The following is a 19,508-nucleotide window of genomic DNA, read 5'->3' as shown; positions in this document are numbered from 1 at the left end:
TTCAGAAACATCAAGATAATGGAATCTTAGTGAGAGACTCTGCATTGAAACACATGAAAAGCCATGAAATTGCAATACTTACATAATAGTTACCCAGTAAATGCGCCTGAAAATTTTAAGGCTTGTCACATCTGGTCTAAGTAAATGTTTAGCACCATGATAAATCTTGATTATCACTAAACAATTTCTTGAACACTGAAAATTAAATTTACAAATGTGAAGTCTCATTCCTTAAGGTTTTACTTGTTATTCTATATAATTATTGTAATATAATTAGCACCTCTTAAAAATTACATGTATAATTATTTTAATTTTGTTTCTTTTCTCACTTTCCAAACTATTTTCCTTTATTTTACTCTTTGTGTATAATTTGTCATCGAAATTAATGTTCTACTTTACAGTTCCTGGTGACACATTTTTCAGGTCTCAGTAAAGATTCTTCAGTCTGGTTGGCTAAAGAGCATACGTAATTTCTTACCCTGCTCACACTGGGCAGCTCCCAGCTCCCCTGCAAAATTCACTACATTGGTGTAATTAACAGTCAAAATCAATGTACAGTAGAGCATACAAAAGTGCATTTAAGTCTGTGGCTAAGTGCAGCGAATATCTGGCACTCTTTACTTGTTGTTGATCTCAAAGTCATGATCAGTATCTTTCAGTGCAGATGACTGCTACCTAAAAATTAAATGCTGCATTTCCATTAAACACTGCTTCAAAAATGATTTATGATCAGATTTCCTACAGTGTGGAGACAGGCCCTTCAGCCCAACTAGTCCACACCAACACTCTGTGGAGTAACCCACCCAGACCCATTCCCCATATTTACCCCTGACTAATGCACCTATGGGCAACTTTTAGCATGACCAATTCACCTAACCCCCACATCTTTGGGCAGAAACTGGAGCACCCAGAGGAACCCCGTTCAGACACAGGGAGAATGTGCAAACTCCGCACAGGCAGTCGCCCGAGGCTGGAACCAAACCCAGGTCCCTAGCCTTGAGAGGCAACAGTGCTAACCACTGAGCCACCGTGCCATTTGGAGGTGCTATTATTGGACTGGGGTGTACAAAATTAAGAATCTCACAACACCAGGTTATAGTCCAACAGGGTTATCCAAATAAACCTGTTGGACTATATCCTGGTGTTTTGTGATTTTTAACTTCCTTCAGAAATGGCTGTGAAAAGCTACAGCAAGACATAGGTATGCTAGTGCAATGGATAAGTAGTGTATGTATTATAAAATGTGAAATATTAATGTTTATAAGATTGTGAAAAGAACATCCAAGCTAATTAGTAAGATTGTAGATGGTGTAAAGAGGAAAGGGATCTTGATGTGAATCAGCTTGCAGCTGGAGAATTGTGGGCAGTTTGAATGTCAACATGGGAAGGGTATACATAGATTCATAGAAACCCTACAGAGAGAGGTCATTTGACCCATCAAGTCTGCACCAACCCTCCGAAAGACATCCCACCCAATCCCTTTAATCCTAGGTTTACCATGGCTAATCCACCCAGCCTGCATATGGACTCTACCGGGCAATTTATCAAGACCAACCCACCTAATCTGAATATCTTTGGACTGTGGGAGGAAACCAGAGCACCCGGCAGAAACCCAAGCAGATCTGGGGAGAACATGCAAACTCCATACTGATACCTGGGTCCCTGGTGCTGTGAAGCAGCAGTACTAACCACTGTGCCACCGTGCTGCCTGGGGATGCAATCGAGGAGATTCAGTTGACCATTATTGGGGATAACTGTTTATAGATGTGGAATGTTAAGGGAGTGGGAGGAGAAGGGGGTGAGAGTGGAGTGGAGATAAGGGAAAAATAATTTATGTAAAGCTGAAGAAACCAAATAGATGATTTAAAAACATTAAAGGCTACGTAATGTACAAAGTGGAAAGTAGTTGGTTGGCATGGTGGTATGTATGGCATCCATCTATGATACATTAAACATGGAAAGCAGCCATAATTGCTCATGTAAAACCAACAGGTACACACTGTTGTGATAGAATGTGAAAGTTTCAAATGGGTCATTACCACAAGAAACATATTACAACTGAGACTGTTATCATAAATTGGTGCAATTGCACACCCTGACCAGGGGGTGGCAATGCTACATACACTGCTGCATATATCTGTACAGTGTACATGCAGTATACTGCAAACAGAATGTGTCTCAGTATGACCCCTTTTAGAAAGGTACTTCTCCTTTCAACATAGATTCTCCTTTCCAATATAATGTGACTAATCATCAATGAAAAACATGTTACTATGCTAAAGCAAGGTGTGTTTCCATCCTCTCACCAGACCTGGCAGTAGTGAAACTTTCTTTACTTTCCAAAATGAAAAATGGTCTTTGACAGAATTTGACATCCTTAGCCTTTTTCCCTATGCCTTTTCTTTCCTAGTCATACCTTGCACCCCTGCTTCTTGTTTTCTCCAGACCTCCCATTTCCCCATTCATGTTCAATTAGCCATCTCCTCCTTCCTCCTGTAGCTCTCTTCACTCTCCCTTGCCTCTTACTTCCTTTGTCTCTATTCTCCCTCCTTTCCTCTTCACACATCCCTTCCATACTTGACCTCAATATTGCAATTGGTCTTCATGTACTAATTGATCATTAAAAGAAAAAATTATGGAAAGGTTGGAGAACATTTATCTACGGAGTGAAGAGTTTGAATGCTAAATTTCGAAACCATTATTGAAACAGATGCCACATGGATGGGGCACAGTTTGAACTGATTATGAGGATGGGTTTTGAAAGAGTTAAAATCTTATATCTTTTATTAAAAATGTGGAATTATTTAGTTGAGTTAAAAAGGAGATTATGGTATGGTGTGGTGAATGCACTGTACAGTGAGATTGAACTAGCTGTCAAACCTACAGGTAGTTCTGATAAACTCTTTCGCACTATTGACTTCCTGAGTATTTCCAGTATTTTTGATTTTTATACAAGTGTAGACTTGATAGGTAACTGACCTGTTTCTGTGTGTCTCTGTTTCTACTATGTTTAGTATAGTTTAGGAAGAATGCTTTTAAAAATTGATACTTTTCTAAACAGATCTTTGTAAATTATTAAATGTATGTCCAAATCATTTTCAATGTTTTCTTTTTAATTGCTGCAAAATAACCTCAGGGAAGAATTGTCACCAGGTAAGGCTTTTCTGGAGATATAAATTTTAATTTCAGTTTCAACCAACAAATCAAAATTCTCCAAAAAATAAAAAACTTTAATGTGATGTTTGTTTTGCAGCTTCAAGTAAAACTGGAGATTTTACAGAGTCTCGCACTCAGTGGTGGCAGTTGAACAGACACCGCAGTCACACCGCATTGCTACAGGATACGTGTAGTATGGATCTATCCCAGCCCGACAATTGGGTAGTTTCACTGTGATGAACCTGGTTTCGTTATAGGTACAGACCCGATGGTGTGCTTCAATGTATGGAGGATCAAGGACTGGTTTCTATGAGCAAAAGCAGTGAACAATATTTAGAAAATAATTTCGGGAACAGCAAGTAGAACCATTTGCTGCCTGCGTGCATATATTCAAAACAAAGTGAAACAAACAGTAATACTATAATTGTAACCCTAACACTGTTCAACCTACTTTTATTTTTGCTGGATTCAACTTCATCACCATAAGGTGTTAAAAGTTTTACTGATACACTAGAAGTACATTTTCCTATGTTAGTTAACACCAGATGAGTTGCGCTATTAACAGGTAACATCAATATGACCTATAATGTGGTAGAAACTATTAGGCGCACACTAGCCTCAGATCGTTCTTCCACAAACTCCTTTTCTCTGTGACAAAGTCCTGTGACATCAACACAATGGCTGGTGTTTACTGTCAAAAGCTCAGTCATAATGGGCTGATGTGCCCACACATCCTTTTTACAGCCCCTTCAGGATGGATGATGTATGATCTCTATGGCCTCACAGCTCCAAGGATGATTCTACCTTTTCTGTTTAAATCCCTGATTCTTGCCCATTGCCCCACTTGTAGTTCTGGTATGTTACTTATTTGATAGCATTTATTGCAATGTTTGTCACCAGCTGTGTTTAATAGAATTACTCTTTATAATGTACTACTTAGTAATCAGGAAGGCGTAAATGTGGAGCCAGTTTTTGTGGGTACTGTGGTTAACTTATGACATGCTCAATTTCAGAACTGGCTGAAAAGTTGCTGAAGCATTGATTCATGAATTGTGGCTGTATTTCCTCCATCACCATATATGGGAGGCTGTGTGTTGGAGAAGTCGCAAGTCTGTTGTCTGCTTCTGTAGTCCTCCTATTCAATGTCTTAACCTCAATCCATCAAGAGGAATAATTCACGATGATGAGGTAAGCCTTTCAGCTGAAAACACACCAAGCCATCCCTACATATTCCCAAGGTCTGGAGAATTTGGTATGTAATCAAAGTTCCATTGTCTGGCTCATATCTAATAATTGGCAATGAGTTTGTCAATGAGCCTGCAGATTCCAGGCCTCCACACTGATATCTTAGCTCTCATGCAGCATTTGATGATTCCCAAATAACCAAGATGTCCTCTTGATGTAAAGCTGGGTTTGACCCATCATTCCTCATACATTTAAATATCATCAATAATGATGTTATCAATTCTTGTGTTCAGAATGCACTTTCATAGTCATACCATTGGGTCTTTGATGTGGGCCAATTGTTGGTGCAATATGGCATTCCTCAGCCCTCATTTGTTCTTGTCAAATTTGGCTGGATCATTTGTGACCTGCTGGCCATTGTGCTGCTTGGACCAGGTTGACTTCTTAGATGAAGTCTGCATCGCAATTGGTAAGGCTGTCATACCATTATTCTGGACAGTTCATCTACCAATGTCTGCATCTAGACTTTTTCATAGGCAAATCTCATGAGGCAAAGTCAAAATCTTTGTACTCTTGGAGGCATTCTTGTAAATTCCTCCTTGTCCAGTAGATAATCCAAATTTTGTGATCCATTTCAATGACCACCTTTAGACCAACAATGTGGTGAACAGAAATGGATGGATTCCTTGGAGAATTTGTACATATTATTAAATATGAGACTTTCAGCTGGTGAACATTTTCAGACTTCACATATTCTCTGATCATACTCTTCAACTGTTTCCCATTGATCAACATAACATCCATGCAACATATAAATCCCCAACAATGTCATGATATCTGATATTGCTCAATGGAAAATCTCTGGTGCAAATGCAATACCAAAATGGTAATTAACTGAAACAATATCTTCCAAAAGGTATTATAAACGTGATAAGTATTCCTGATTGCTCATCCAATAGTGCTCACAAAATCAGCTATATGCTTCGCATTTTCTGAAAACTCAGCTCTTAGAGATTTTGGCTAGACTGTTATAACCGTGGACATAGGGTGAATTTCTATTGCTACTAATGTGTTGAGTTGAATACAAACATAAACAGTATCACTAGGCTTAGGTATGATAAACCTGTCTCAGTACCACTTTGTTAGTTCTGCGCCCAGGAAAATGATTCCAATTTGTGACACCTCAATAAGTTGGTTCTCAACTGGTTTCATGAAGCAATGTAGTATATTCCAGGGTTTATAAAGGATTTAGCATCTTCACTTAGTGTAACATTGCATTAGATTTTAAATCAGTCAAACCTTTTATTCAATTCATATTCAAAGCAACTTTTTTTAGATTCTGTTTGCTTAACCTTTCGAATGAAATTGACTTTGATATGTAACCTTCCACTCAGGAGAGAGAATTCTTGGTTGTAAGGTACATACAGGTTTTCTACTACCTTGACACAGGCGAGTTCCTTGCAGCCTATCTTTAAAATTAGGTTCAGTGCCCCTTCAGCATAAAGTTGAGTTTCTATTGGCTATAAGCATCGTGTATCAATCAAGGGTCACTAACCAATAAAATTGCTTTGTGTCTAAATTGAAATTCATATGATGCATAAGTATTTGATTATCAAAATCAAAAGATTCTCCCCTAGGAAAATATTGCTTTAATATTCTACTGACGGCTGTTTTGCTTCATTTCTCTCCTTGTGTGGGAAATTCTCTGGTATTTTACTTTTCTGTAGCCGTCTCCTGCTTCAGCACATTATTGATTCACTTTTAAAAACAGCGTTCGGTATTTAAGGAAGGGCACCCTTTGCGTTTGTGAGCTTTCTTTGCTCCGCGGTGTTGGCACAGTTCTTTAATGTCTGGTGTCTGTCCTAACTGCTTCATTGGCTGATCGGGTGTGCCTTTTGTGGCTTTGTACTTTAAGAAATGAATAGGTTCCATAGCTCTCCTGTGTCTTGGTTTTATCTTATTTTCTTAGGATTGAACAGCTTTAGTTCCACATTTCGGCTTCATTCACCAACTGAATGGTTTTCCCTGGAGCTGGATCTTCTTTTGACTTTAATAAATCTGAAAAGCTCATCTGTAATGCCAACAACGATCCAGTCTTTAATAGCATGAGAGACAAGATTATTGTTGGCATTACTGCATCTGTCCATTAGCCTGTCGATATTGGATAAAATCATCCATGGATTTTGCACAGTTTTACTTTAATCTTGCCCTTGCAAGAATTTTATTGATTCTGAGGCTGAAATAATTGTCAGAGGATTTAGTGTCTCTTGAAATTTATCTGGTATTTAATTTACCACTTGGCAAGCAATAACAGTGTCTGCTGTACACCCAGTTGCATACAAAAGTATATGTACTTGTTCAGCTTCTGTCTTAAAGTCATGTTTTGAAGCTGTTCCGTACAACAAGAATTGTTTTCCCCGAGATCTTCAATTTTATGTTCCATTTGGCCTATTTCTGAAATAGAGCAAATCTTAGCAGGACTTATACACTTAATGGTAAGGTCCGAGGGAGTGTTACTGGACAAAGAGACCTTGGAGTGCAGGTTCATAGCTCCTTGAAAGTAGAGTTGCAGGTAGATAGGATAGTGATGTTTGATATGCTTTCCTTTATTGGTCAGGGTATTGAGTACAGGAATTGGGAGGTCATGTTGCAGCTATATAGGACATTGGTTAGGCCACTGTTGGAATACTGTATGCAATACTGGTCTCCATCCTATCGGAAAGATGTTGTGAAACTTGAAAGGGTTCAGAAAAGATTTACAAGGATGTTGCCAGGTTTGGAGGATTTGAGCTGTAAGGAGAGGTAGAACAGGCTGGAGCTGTTTTCCCTGGAATGTTGGAGGCTGAGGGGGGACCTTATAGAGGTTTACAAAATTATGAGGGGCATGGATAGGATAAATAGACAAAGTCTTTTCCCTGGAGTGGGGGGTCCAGAACTAGAGGGCATAGGTTTAGGGTGAGAGGGTAAAGAGACCTAAGGGGCAACATTTTTACACAGAGGGTGGTACGTGTATGGAATGAGCTGCCAGAGGAAGTGGTGGAGGCTAGTACAATTGCAAAATTTAAAAGGCATCTGGACTGATATATGAATAGGAATGGTTTACAGGGTTATGGGCCAGGTGCTGGCATGTGGGACTAGATTGGTTTGGGATATCTGGTCGTTGCTTCGAGGAGTCTGATTCCATGCCGCACATCTCTATGACTCTGACTCTAAGTCTTTCTAACAATATTGTTTCTGATGTTATAGCTTCCTAATGTGAATAAGTAATTTATCTACTTTTTGGTTGTTGTTGTTCCTTCTCTGGTTTTCTGTTGTACTGAGAAGTTTTCCCAGTCTTTGTGGCCACGATGAAGGTTTTTCTGCCCTTTGCAGATGTCTTGGAAGTTTCCCCATGCTTTGATGCATCACTATAACTCACACTTTATTCTCCTTGTTTCCTGAAAAAAATTCTGTATTAGTCCAGAAAGGTTACTCCTTTTAAATAACACAATGTTTAGCCTGCTTTAAGCAGCCTGAGTAGAGATTCCTCCAGTAGCTTTCTCTCATGGTGTCTTCTCTTATTTTTTGTACCCAGCCCTACTTCAATTATTTAATTTAATTTAATTTTAATGACTGACCTTTTAGCCTGAACCTTTATATGATTTGTTCTTTTTCTACCCCTTTGTAAGATACCTTCCTTTAGTAGTGGAACCAAAAATATGGTTTTCCCTTCCCCGGAGGTGGTGAGAAAGTGAAACAAATAGGCAAGTTAGCACTAGCTTGATACTCACCCCCTTTCTTGTCATCTCACTAAGTTCTGGGCAAGTGTGTCCACTGGGACTTTCTATTTTTTTCCCTTTCCCCCCCACACACAGCAGTAGCGCTTATAATTCCAGCACCCATCTTGTGTATGAGTAGTTGCAAGACACAGTGAAAACACCAAGTATAAATAACTTTATTACTGCCGCACCACCAGGAAAATCACCCATGTGGACAAGCAAAGCACAGAACGAGCAATGCTCCACCTGCTGCAGTGCCCAGCTCTCCCTAAAGAGGTTGCTGCATGCTCCTTTTCCAGGGACACCCCGGCCTGAACATAATCATGGAAGAGGGGCAGTCATAACGACCCCCTACCCGCCCCACTGCCTGGACTTGGTAATGGCCAGGCCCAGGAGCAGACCCACAAGGAGGTCAAACACTGAAACTTTCTCAACCCACCACCAATTAAGGCCATCAAGTAGTCAATCAGTGGCCTCTTAAGGGCTTCAGTTCACCACCTCCCAATTATCTGCCTTCCCAGTGGGTGATAAAGTAGCTATCTTTCTGCTGAGAAGCCAGGGCAACCAGTGACTGAAGAATAAGCCTTCCCCAGATTATGGGGTGATGATTCAGTCTATAACAAACACACATTTTAGTTTGTTAATTCTAATCATAGGGGAAAAAATATCAATAAAACATGGTATAATACAGCATACCCATGCACATCAAATGATTGTTTATGACCAAGAAGGATATCAATCTCACCTTGCATGTGGTTCTTTCATGTGCCTGCCTGGATGGGGGAGGAATATTTTCAATTCACTCAAACTGAGCAATTGGAGGCATCAGTGCAGGCAAGGGAGTGGACTAGAAGCCATCCCTTAAGCTTCCTTTGAAGCCCTCTCGCCCCACTTCATGTATTAGTCATCACCGAACATAGCCACCCAACATTTTATTTAAAAAATATCAAAACATCATGCCCCAAAACTGTACACCATACACAGGCAAGGTCTCCCGTAAATCCTATACAACCACAGAGGCCTTCCTTGCTCTTGTCTTCCAATACCCCATAATTTGCCTTCCCAATTGCTAGATGCACTTGTCTGTTAACTTTCTGTGTAAGCCCAGCCAATTTCCTCTGCATACTGATATTCACTAGTCTCTCTAAATTATAAGTGTATTTTTTTTTAGTAGGGAATGATCTTTTAGGAGATTATTTTTGGTGATTCTGATTAGGAAAGTAACAGTGTTGCTTAGTTGAACTAAGTGGGTTTTTAATTAATCATTGGTGAGCTGGGAAGTATTAAATTATGCTGCAAACAATGATAATAATTGTGACACATTAGAGAACAGGTGTTGAAAGCTGTAATAATATTACCAGTGGTCAATTGCTGAAAGACTCATTTTAAATGTCATTGCAACATTTATGAAAAATGCCTCACATCTTTTCTCATAGGATTTGAATGATTTCTGACACCATTGATGTAGATTTAATGTTAAATATTCAGTTGATATTATTTTAATATTTTAAAAAGCTACCTATCTCTGGATTTTAGACATTGTGATTTCACATCAAAGACAGTAAAGTTTTACTTTACTTTGTTCTCCAGCAGAGTACAGCAAATAGAATTCAGGAGGAAAATGATACAGTCAGGATTCCTGGCTCACCTCCCAGGTTTCACATCGTCCCCAGCAAGCATCCGTGTTGATTCGCAATCCTTTACATCCTGGTTTCTTAGCCAGGAATGTGAACTCTCTTACAGCACAGCCAATGAATGTCCGCAAGCTGATATTGGAGGCTGGAAGCACATTGACATAGACAACCAGCAACTGCAGAAGAAGACTCCCCCAGATTATGTGGTGGTGATTCAGTCTGAAACAAACACATATTTTAATTTGTTAATTCTAATAATAGACTAAAATAAGTAAACTATAGTATCATGCAATACTCTCGTGTATAGCCAATGATCCTTTATGATCAAAAAGGTCTATGACTCTATGACATCAATCGTGTCTCTCTGGAGGTTCTCAATTCAAGGTAATATTGCCTCACTTGTAATCCAGAACCCAAGCTAATGTTCAAGGCATGTGTTTGAATCTTGCCATGGTAAATGGTTATATTCTGAATTCAATAAATATCTGGAATGAAAACTTGTCTAATGACAACCATGTATCCCTATCATCATAAAAAGACCATCTGATTCACTTCACTAATGTCTTTTAGGGAAGAAAATCTGGCATCTTTTCCTTGGCCTGACCTATATGTGACTTCAGACCCACATAAATGTGGCTGATTCTGGGCAATATGCACAACTCACAATTTAATTAAAAATGCTACATTAATATTAGTGGTTTAATGTGAATTATGTAATTTACACTAAAAAATTGCACCTAAGAAAAATGAATATAGCACAACTACATTTAATTTGCACAGTTTTGTATTCCTGAATTGAAAAGTAACACAAAGGCCTAGAAACAATCAACAGTCACATCAAATCCAATGCACAAGGTGATTGGTAGTACAGAACCTTGAAAGAAGAAGCATTTCATCTTGCAGTCTTTCCTCACATAGCAGAACGAATTGCTTCCTTTGAAATTTTGTTTGGTTAAAATAGATCTGAGAAAACAGTTTACAAATTGCATAGTTCAGATTGTGATCACTCAGGCTCCAAACCTGGAGAGGGCTGTGAATAAACATTACTTCTATAATTTGCATACACATTGAACTTCGTGCTGGTTTGCAGCAAGTTTCCTGGGCAAATACAGTGGACCCCAACTGATACGTTTTGTGGTGCAGTCCTAGCTTGGAATGATTGCCTTATGCTGTACTCTATACATTTTTCTTCCTCACCACTTTTCAGTAAACTGAGCACAAAATGTATGCTGGCACTTCAACACAGTAATCAGAGAGGTACTGGAATACAAATACATTAGCCCTGATTTCGGTGGGAATGGGAAAGCCACACTTTGCAGTGTGCTTGTACCCTTTCACACCTACACTCCTCATCTGCATGATTTCAATACCGTTTGCCTTGCTGCTAGTGCCGATGAGCTCTTCCCCATGCTGCCAGTCAGCTCTACACACAGTATGTGGCATCAATAGTGTGGCTTGCTGAGGGAAACCTCCGCATTTTGAAAGGCAAACTATCTTAAGGGAAATATGGAGGTAATTAAAACACTGAAATCCAGACAGAAATGACAGTGGATGATTTAGTCATTTCAGTGGACAGCAAGAAAAAGCATGGACCCACTGTGTGCCATGAGACCCTCGAGGATTACCCTTAGAAGGGAGTAGGAACGAGTGGTGAGGAAGGTTAACTCCAGAATCTGGATGTTAGGGTCCAGCAGCTATGTTGCAAGAGGTCTGATGATCTCAAACAAGTGGTCAGTGTCACTGAATGTATCTTCACCTGATAGCTCTTACCCACTGGACAACAAAGTCTTGCACTGCTCAGTACACCACATCCCCAATGCTAACCTCTCTGCAGTACCTGACACACTTCCACATCCATCAAAGTTTCACCTGTACATCCACCAATGTCGTTTAGTGTATCTGTTACTCCCGATGCAGTCTCCTCTACATCGGGGAGACTGGATGCCTTTTCGCAGAGCGCTTTAGGGAACATCTCTGGGACACATGTACCAATCAACTCCACCGCCCCGTGGCCTAACATTTCAACTCCCCCTCCCACTCTGCCGAGGACATGCAAGTCCTGGGCCTCCTCCACCGCCACTCCCTTACTACCCGACGCCTGGAGAAAGAACACCTCATCTTCCGCCTCGGAACACTTCAACCCCAGGGCATCAATGTGGACTTCACCAGTTTCCTCATTTCCCCTCTCCCCACCTTGTCCCAGTTCCAAACTTCCAGCTCAGCCCATTTATCTCTCCACCCTGGAGGCTCCCTGCTTTCATTCCTGATGAAGGGTTTTTGCCCGAAATGTCAATTTTCCTGACCCTCGGATGCTGCCTGACCTGCTGTGCTTTTCCAGCACCACTCTAATCTAGACCCTGATTTCCAGCATCTACAGTCCTCGCTTTTGCCTACTCAGACACCTGTCTAATATCCAAATACCACACTTTAATTACCCCACACCAACCACTTCTTCCTTCAGCTATTTCAGCAATGTCACACATCATTCAAGCACAGCGCAACACAATTACTAATATTTTGCTGTCTCTCTTTTGAGAAATAGAGATGTACAGCGGAAAGGAGCAGACCCAGCCAGGGGCAAAGACATCTTTATCTCCTGAGCCACAGTGGATGAGCTGGTTCTCTCTATTGTGGGACCTGTGGCATTTGACATTGTTGGGAAGATTGAAGATGATGGCATCTTCCTGCCTTATGCTCATACTCAATACTCATTCTCTCCCTCACCTTGATTGATGAGCAAGCTGCTTTTAGTGTCATAATGGACTGCCTGGTTTCCAGCCCTATCTATTTCCCCTACTCCAAACTTCTTCCTCTTGATAAAAGTAAATACTATGGATCCTGGAACTTCAAAATGAAAGCAGGATGTGCTGGAGAAATTCTGCAGATGTGGCAGAACCTGTGGAGAGTGAAACACAGTTAACATTTCAAGTCAGAACTGACGAAGAATCATGGTGAGCTCAAAACACAAACTCTGTTTCTCCACAGCTTCAGCCAGCAGTCTGCTTTTATTGCCGTCTTGATTTTTGCTATGACATGCTGAAGAACGTTTAGCTACTCAGCCACAGGATCCCGAGAGAGCTACGTTAGAGCAGTTTTGAAGAGGCACTATCATTTAATCTGGCACTCAGCCTCTAATTCACACACTGGGAACTGCAAATTTCTTAGTGAGGGCTATAGAGGTGGGGATTAGTAATGCAGTACCTGGTCTAATGCTCTGTGGATATGCGTTCAAGTCCCACCATGGTTGGTGGTGGAAATTGAGTTCAATTAATAAAATTTGGAAGATAAGCTAACCTCAGTAATGGTGATCATTGATCATGAACATCTATCAAGGTTACTAATGCCTTTTAGGGAAGGAACTCTGCCATTCTGACCTACATGTGACCAACACCAATTTGAGTGATTCTTTCCTTTCATAGAATCAGACAGCATGGAAGCAGACCCTTCAATCCAACGTGTCCATGCTGAATGAGTTTCCCAAACTAGACTAGTCCTACTTGCCTGTGCTTGGCCCATATTCCTCTAAACCTTTCTTATTCCTGTCTTTTAAATGTTGAAACTGTACCTGCATCTCCCACTTCCTCTGGCAGTTCATTCCACATACGAACTACCCTCTGTGTGAAAAAGCTGCCCTTCAGGTCCCTTTTAAATCTTTCTCATCTCACCTTAAAAATGTACCCCCTAGTTTTGAACTCCCTCACCCTAGGGAAAAGACCTTTATTATTTACCTTAACTATGCCCCTCACGATTTCATAAACATCTATAAGGTCACCCTTCAACCTACTATGCTTCAGTGAAAAAAGCCCCAGCCTATCCAGGCTCTCCTTATAACCAAGAATTTCTCCTTCCCTTACTACCTGCCATCAGTGCATTAGAAAGATTTTCAAGTTGATACTCCATGTGTTTGGCTTTATTATGAACCATCCTTCTTGATCGTCAAATCCTGAAGTGGAACTTGAACCTAGAATCACTGAAATGGCTGAACAAACCACTCAGTTCTAGGCCAATGAAGAATATGTAACAAATGCTGACCTTGGGAGTGATGCCCACACCCCATGAAAGAATTTTTCAAACTGTGCATGTGGTGAGTCACTGGACACAAGTGAGTTACAAGCAAGCTAGAATGAAGCAATGGCTAATTTGCCAATTCAGTGGAGGGTGAGGTTAGTATGTACCTCTAACAAATGATTAGGAAGGCAAATTGAATGTTGTTATTTATTGCAAGGGAAATGGAATATAAAAGTAACAAAGATTGACTGCAGCTTTGTAGGGTTTTGGTGAGACCACATCTGGAAAACTGTCGACAGTTTTGGTCTTCTTACTCGGGGTGGGGAGATATCATTGCTTTAGAAGCAGTTCAGAGAAAGCTCACTCAACTCATTCTTGCGATGAAAGGCTTGCCTAATAAAGATAGGACAGATTGGAGTTTAGAAGAATGAGAGGCAATCATATTGAAACATAAGGTCTTGCATGGACTGGATGGGTTGAATATCTTGAGTATATTTCCTTATGTGGTATAAACTAAAACGAGGGAATATAGTTTGAACATGAGTTTAAGACGAAGATGGAGAGTTTTTGTTTTGTCTCTGAGGGCTGTTTGTAGGTTTTTCCCAGAAGCTAATAGGGTGGGCTGGGTCTTTAAGTGTAATGAGGGCTGACAGATTGTTGATTGACAATGGAGTTGACTTAAAGGATGAAGATAGAAAGTCAAGCTGAGACGACAACCAGGTCAGCCATGATTTTATTAAATGGTCCAGCAGTATCAAAGGGCCAAATGGCTGAATTTTGCTTTTGAATCCTATGTTCCTATGTTAATACAGAGGACTCAGGTGAAGATCTCAAAGGGTGATGGAAGGCACTGATTGGGCTTTCACATTGGCTAACTCGATGGCCTCCTGTTAGTATCAAAAACAATGGAGAAGTCTGGCACTGATTGTAACAGACAGTGAACAGACTTTATCCTGCCAGCAGTCTCTGCTCCATGTTGCAGACCCAGATGCATGGCTACTGGCTCCCCATAGCTGTAGCAGTCCTTAAGTGCACAGGCCACCTACTTCACTGCTAACCTTGTAAAGATATGGCAACAATCTCTCTGGTGAATTCATCAAAACACCCCCAAAAACATTCCCAGAGAACTATCAGCCACATTCCAATTAAGAAAGTTCCATAAAGTTTACTTACCTGCAAGAGTGCCTGGCTCTTTAAGAAATCCTTCTGTAATCTTTTCTACATTATTGCTTCAAACTTTTTTTTCTGCATTTCTAGTCAATTTAGGCATTGCCAAAACTGGAGATGCCCAATTTTATATCAGCCAGTTGGGCTGTGTGCCATCAAGTATAGCATTATATCAGTATGTCAAGCACATGTAAGAGATACATCTGCCTCTAGACGTATCAATGATAGGGAAAAGATGGATGTTGTCAATGATGTTTCTTGCTGGAGCAGAGCTACATGACTTTAATAGCTGCCATCTTTTGAATGAGGCAATAAAGCAAGCTCCTCTCAGATGGATGTAACAGATCCCAAAGCAATTTTGAAGAAGAAAAGGCAAAGTCTCCCCATTGTTTTGGCCAGTACTTGGTTAGTATTACATTAATAAGACTTTGCTGTGCACAGTGTGCTACCATGTTCCTTACAGTGACCACAGTTCCAAAATACAGCAGGTGAAGCAGCATCCGAGGATCTGATCAGGATTTTCTGATGAAGGGCTTTTGCCTGAAACATTGATTTTCCTGGTCCTTGAATGCTGCCTGACCTGCTGTGCTTTTCCAGCACTACCTTAATCTTGACTCTAATCTCCAGCATCTGCAGTACCCACTTCTGCATGGTTCCAAAATACTCTATAGTCACTATGAGATGGCCTGAGCTTATGTACTGGGCTATAAAAATGCAGACATTCCTTTAGTGCCTGTTTGATTGTGGTGAGCCCGACAAATAAGGCATTTTTTTTGCTCATTCTTATCCATACACTTGAACACTTCATTATCGAGTCTCTTGACCATTACTTGGATTGGAACTTCAGACTGATTGGATATTCCTTTTCCCTGAGGATGCTCAGCTGTGGCCTAACAGCCTAACTGAACAGCAGACACAAAAAAGCAGACATACTGGTCTGTACTGGTCAGTTTTACACTAGCCAGTGAATCTGACAACAAGTTTCATTCCTGATGAAGGGCTCATGCCCGAAATATCTATTCTCCTGCTCCTCGGATGCTGCCTGACCTGCTGTGCTCTTCCAATACCACACTCAGGACTTACACATTCAATGGTAGACCCTGGGGAGTGTTGTCAAACAGAGAGACCTAGGGGTTCAGGTACATAATTCCTTGAAAGTGGCATCACAGGGTGGTGAAGAAGGCATTTGGCACGCTTACCTTCAATGGTCAGAGAATTGAGTATTGAATTGGGAAGTCAAGTTGCTGAGGCCACCTTTGGAGTACTGCATATAGTTCTAGTTGCCCTGCCATAAGAAGGGCATTATTGAATTGGAAAGGCTTCAGACAAGATTTACAAGAATGTTACCAGGACTAGAGATTTTAAATTCTAAGGAGACGCTGAATAGGCTGGGACATTTTTCCCTGGAGTGTAGGAGACTGAAGGATGACCTTATAGAGGTTTATAAAATCATGAGGAGCAAAGGTAAGGTGAATAGCGCAGGACCTTTCCCTAAGATAGGGCAGTTCACAACTAGAGGACATAATTTTAAGGGGAAAGGGGAAAGATTTAAAAGGGATCTGAGGGGCGACTTATTCACTCAGAAGGTGGTTTATATATGGAATGAACTGACGGAGGAAGTGATAGTTGCAGATACAGTTACAACATTTAAAAGATCTTTGAACAGGTACATGAATAGGAAAGGGATATGGGCCAAATGCGGGCAAGTGGGACTAGTTTAGTTTGAGAAACTTAGTCAGCATGAATGAGTTGGACCAAAGATTCTGTTTCCATGCTGTATGACTCTATGACACAGACCACAGGGCACGTGAAAGTATTATTTTACAAACAAAAGTGTGTGAAATGCGACTATGCACAAACGATGTGTAATTATTTGTTTTAACTTTACAGTCTTCAAAGAAATCTTCCTCGTATTCAATTTAAAAGTCTTAAGTAATTTAGGACATTTTGCATTAAAATAAATGTTGGTTAAAAGTATCATTTTGACTTTGAAAGGTTAACTTCAAAAATAATAGGTAACTGCATTTTTCTAAGGCATTTTAGCAAAGGTTATAATGCACTCAAAATGAACATTGTAATTGTGTTGAATACACATTAATTTGACATGTTTCCTAAAGGAAGTAGCCTTGCACAGCTTTGGTTTCACACGAGCTAACACCATAACTATAGTTAGGGGCCTTTGAAGCTTAAATCTTAAAAGCAAATCAGTGGGCCCAATGAATCCTCTTTAAACTTTAAGCTTACAATCAGAGAGAAAAGTAGGTCTTCCATAGCATTAAAATTTGTGATAGTGCAGTAGAGTTCTGCACACTATCTTCCCTTCAAATGTAATACAATCAATTAGTATAAGTACCACTGCCAAACGAAAACTGCGCTATTAGGCATCACTTGGCCACTGTAAAAGTTAAAATAACATAAGATGTCAAAGGGTTAAGTCATGTTGATTTTACTTTGCAAAGTCAAAATATTCCAAACCAGGGTATCACTCACCTGTGACTCCACATCTTTTGATCTATATCTGCTTTTCCTTGTCTTTGAAGAGTTGAGACTCTTCAAATTATTTTTCAATGTTCGAGATATACAGAAGCTTCACCTTTAATATTCGCTCAAACAAACACTGACAACAGAAGGACCTTTAATCTACGTATTAATGAACGTTATCAGCGCTCTGATACGATGTCGCTAGCTGCTGGTTTCTAAGCTCTCACAGTTTTGAAATATATGGAGAAAGCAAGTGTCAATCAGCATTGGCGTCCAACAGTTCCTCCCTCTCGCCTGTCACAGACATCAGACTGCTCATATCAACGGATACCTGACCTACGATGTTACAGCCAAAGACAAAATCAAGAAGGCAATGCCTCAGCAAATATAAGGGGCATTTAACTCCTTCTTACTTGTGGTGCTCAGTATTTTTTAAATACTGTTTTAGAGTAAGCAAAGCAAGTATCAAGTAGGTTATTAAAATGTTGAACACAACTCAAAAATTGTGTTTGTCTAATGCGAGGCTTGTAATCCATAATAGTAGCCCTGAGCTAATAAACGTTTTGTCAGGGTGCTACATTTTAAACAACCGAGTTCCTGCAACTTACCCATTTTTACCAAACTAAGATCAAATAACTGTAAATGTTTAGCTTCATCTCTATAGCAAGTAAAAATGATGCAATCAGTAACTGTCTTTGTCATGACACCATTACTAATACTTTGAAATATAGTCAGGTCAAATGAAAAGATTAAACGGACTTATGAAAGAAAGGCTACTGCCATTTTAGTAGGATTCATATTTTGTGTTGGTTTCTTTGCTAGTGTGACCACAAAATTGAATAATTTTTTTTTAAAAATGCTTTTTAGATGCTGTCAATATTTATTTTCATTGGTAATAAGAAATTGAGCTAGCAAGGGAACATGAAGCAAGTTTTTAAAGTGATGAGGGGCATTGAGAGGCTAGAAGAAGCAAATATTGTAATGCAGAGTAATCGTAGAACTTCAGGAACTGGTGGCAAGTGCACAGAATGTACTCTGGGTGGGAGAATTCAAAGCCCATCAGTAGCACTAAAGGATATAGCTGTCAGGCTGGGCCTACCAAGGTAGTGAGGGAACTAACAAGAGGGAAAACATATCCTTATATGAAACTGATTAATTGTAAAGATTAAGGAAAATGTGGAGGCGATGGCCTGATGGTATTATTGCTGGACTGTTAATCCAGAGACCAGGTCATGTTCTGGGGACCTGAATTCAAAGCCCATCATGGCAGATGGTGGAATTTCAGTTCAACAAAAAAAATCTGAAATTAAGAGTCTCATGGCGACCATTGTTGATTGTTGGAAAAGCCGCTCACCTGGTTCACTAATATCCTTCAGGCAAGGAAGCTGCCATCCTTGTCTGGTCTACGTGTGACTCCAGATCCACAGCAATGTGTTTGACTCTTAACTGCCCTCTGGACAATAAATGTTGACCAGGCCAGAGATGTCCTCATCCTGTGAATGAATAAAAAAAACTATGAAGAATGTACAGAAAAGCAAAATAAGTGAATCCCTCAGGAGGTGCTATTGATAAACAGTTTTAACAGCCATTTATAAATAAGATTTTGACTTGCCTCCAGTTCTGCTGTTTACATGACCCCAATGGCAACTCCATGAGCACTGGATAAAAATAAATGTTTTTGTCTAAACTCACAATTCTTGTAGCAATTGGTAGGGCAACCCTTTACTTTGCCATTACTTCTGGAATGGCATTCTCTGAATGACATTGCATGTTATATCGGGTTGGAAAAGAACTGTATGTACACCTAAACCAGATGGACACGTGAGCTTCAAGAAGTCAATTCACCATCATCTTCTCAAATCCACAATGGACAGCAAATACTGATCTCGCTAACAACATTCACATCCCGAGAAAGAACAAATAAATAAATAATCATGAAACAAACAATGTACTGTTGTGGTCAAGCACATGCACCCTATGGAGAACAATCAATTCACATTCACTAATGGCAATTTGCAAGAGGGCTATTTATAGAGGACATATATTTAATCTTCCTTACTAGATGTGCAAATAAGTGGGCTGCAGATATGATAGGTGGATTAGTATAAATACTATAGGA

The 19,508-nt window shown here is 40.1% G+C and overlaps 1 protein-coding gene across 1 annotated transcript; it reads right to left on the bottom strand.

Annotated features, from left to right (window-relative positions):
• Nucleotides 1–3,203: 3,203 nt before the first annotated feature.
• gphb5 (glycoprotein hormone subunit beta 5) lies at nucleotides 3,204–17,534 on the bottom strand. Its single transcript, XM_043698464.1, has 3 exons — nucleotides 17,399–17,534; nucleotides 9,748–9,952; nucleotides 3,204–3,463 (listed from the first exon to the last, which is right to left on the bottom strand). The coding sequence occupies exons 1-3, from the start codon at nucleotides 17,410–17,412 to the stop codon at nucleotides 3,275–3,277; spliced, it is 408 nt and encodes a 135-aa protein (XP_043554399.1). The 5' UTR covers nucleotides 17,413–17,534; the 3' UTR covers nucleotides 3,204–3,274.
• Between the last annotated feature and the right edge of the window lie 1,974 nt (nucleotides 17,535–19,508).

The sequence above is a fragment of the Chiloscyllium plagiosum genome, chromosome 10, assembly GCF_004010195.1.
Source record: "Chiloscyllium plagiosum isolate BGI_BamShark_2017 chromosome 10, ASM401019v2, whole genome shotgun sequence".
NCBI lineage: Eukaryota > Metazoa > Chordata > Chondrichthyes > Orectolobiformes > Hemiscylliidae > Chiloscyllium > Chiloscyllium plagiosum.
This window is presented reverse-complemented; position numbering and strand designations above follow the sequence as displayed.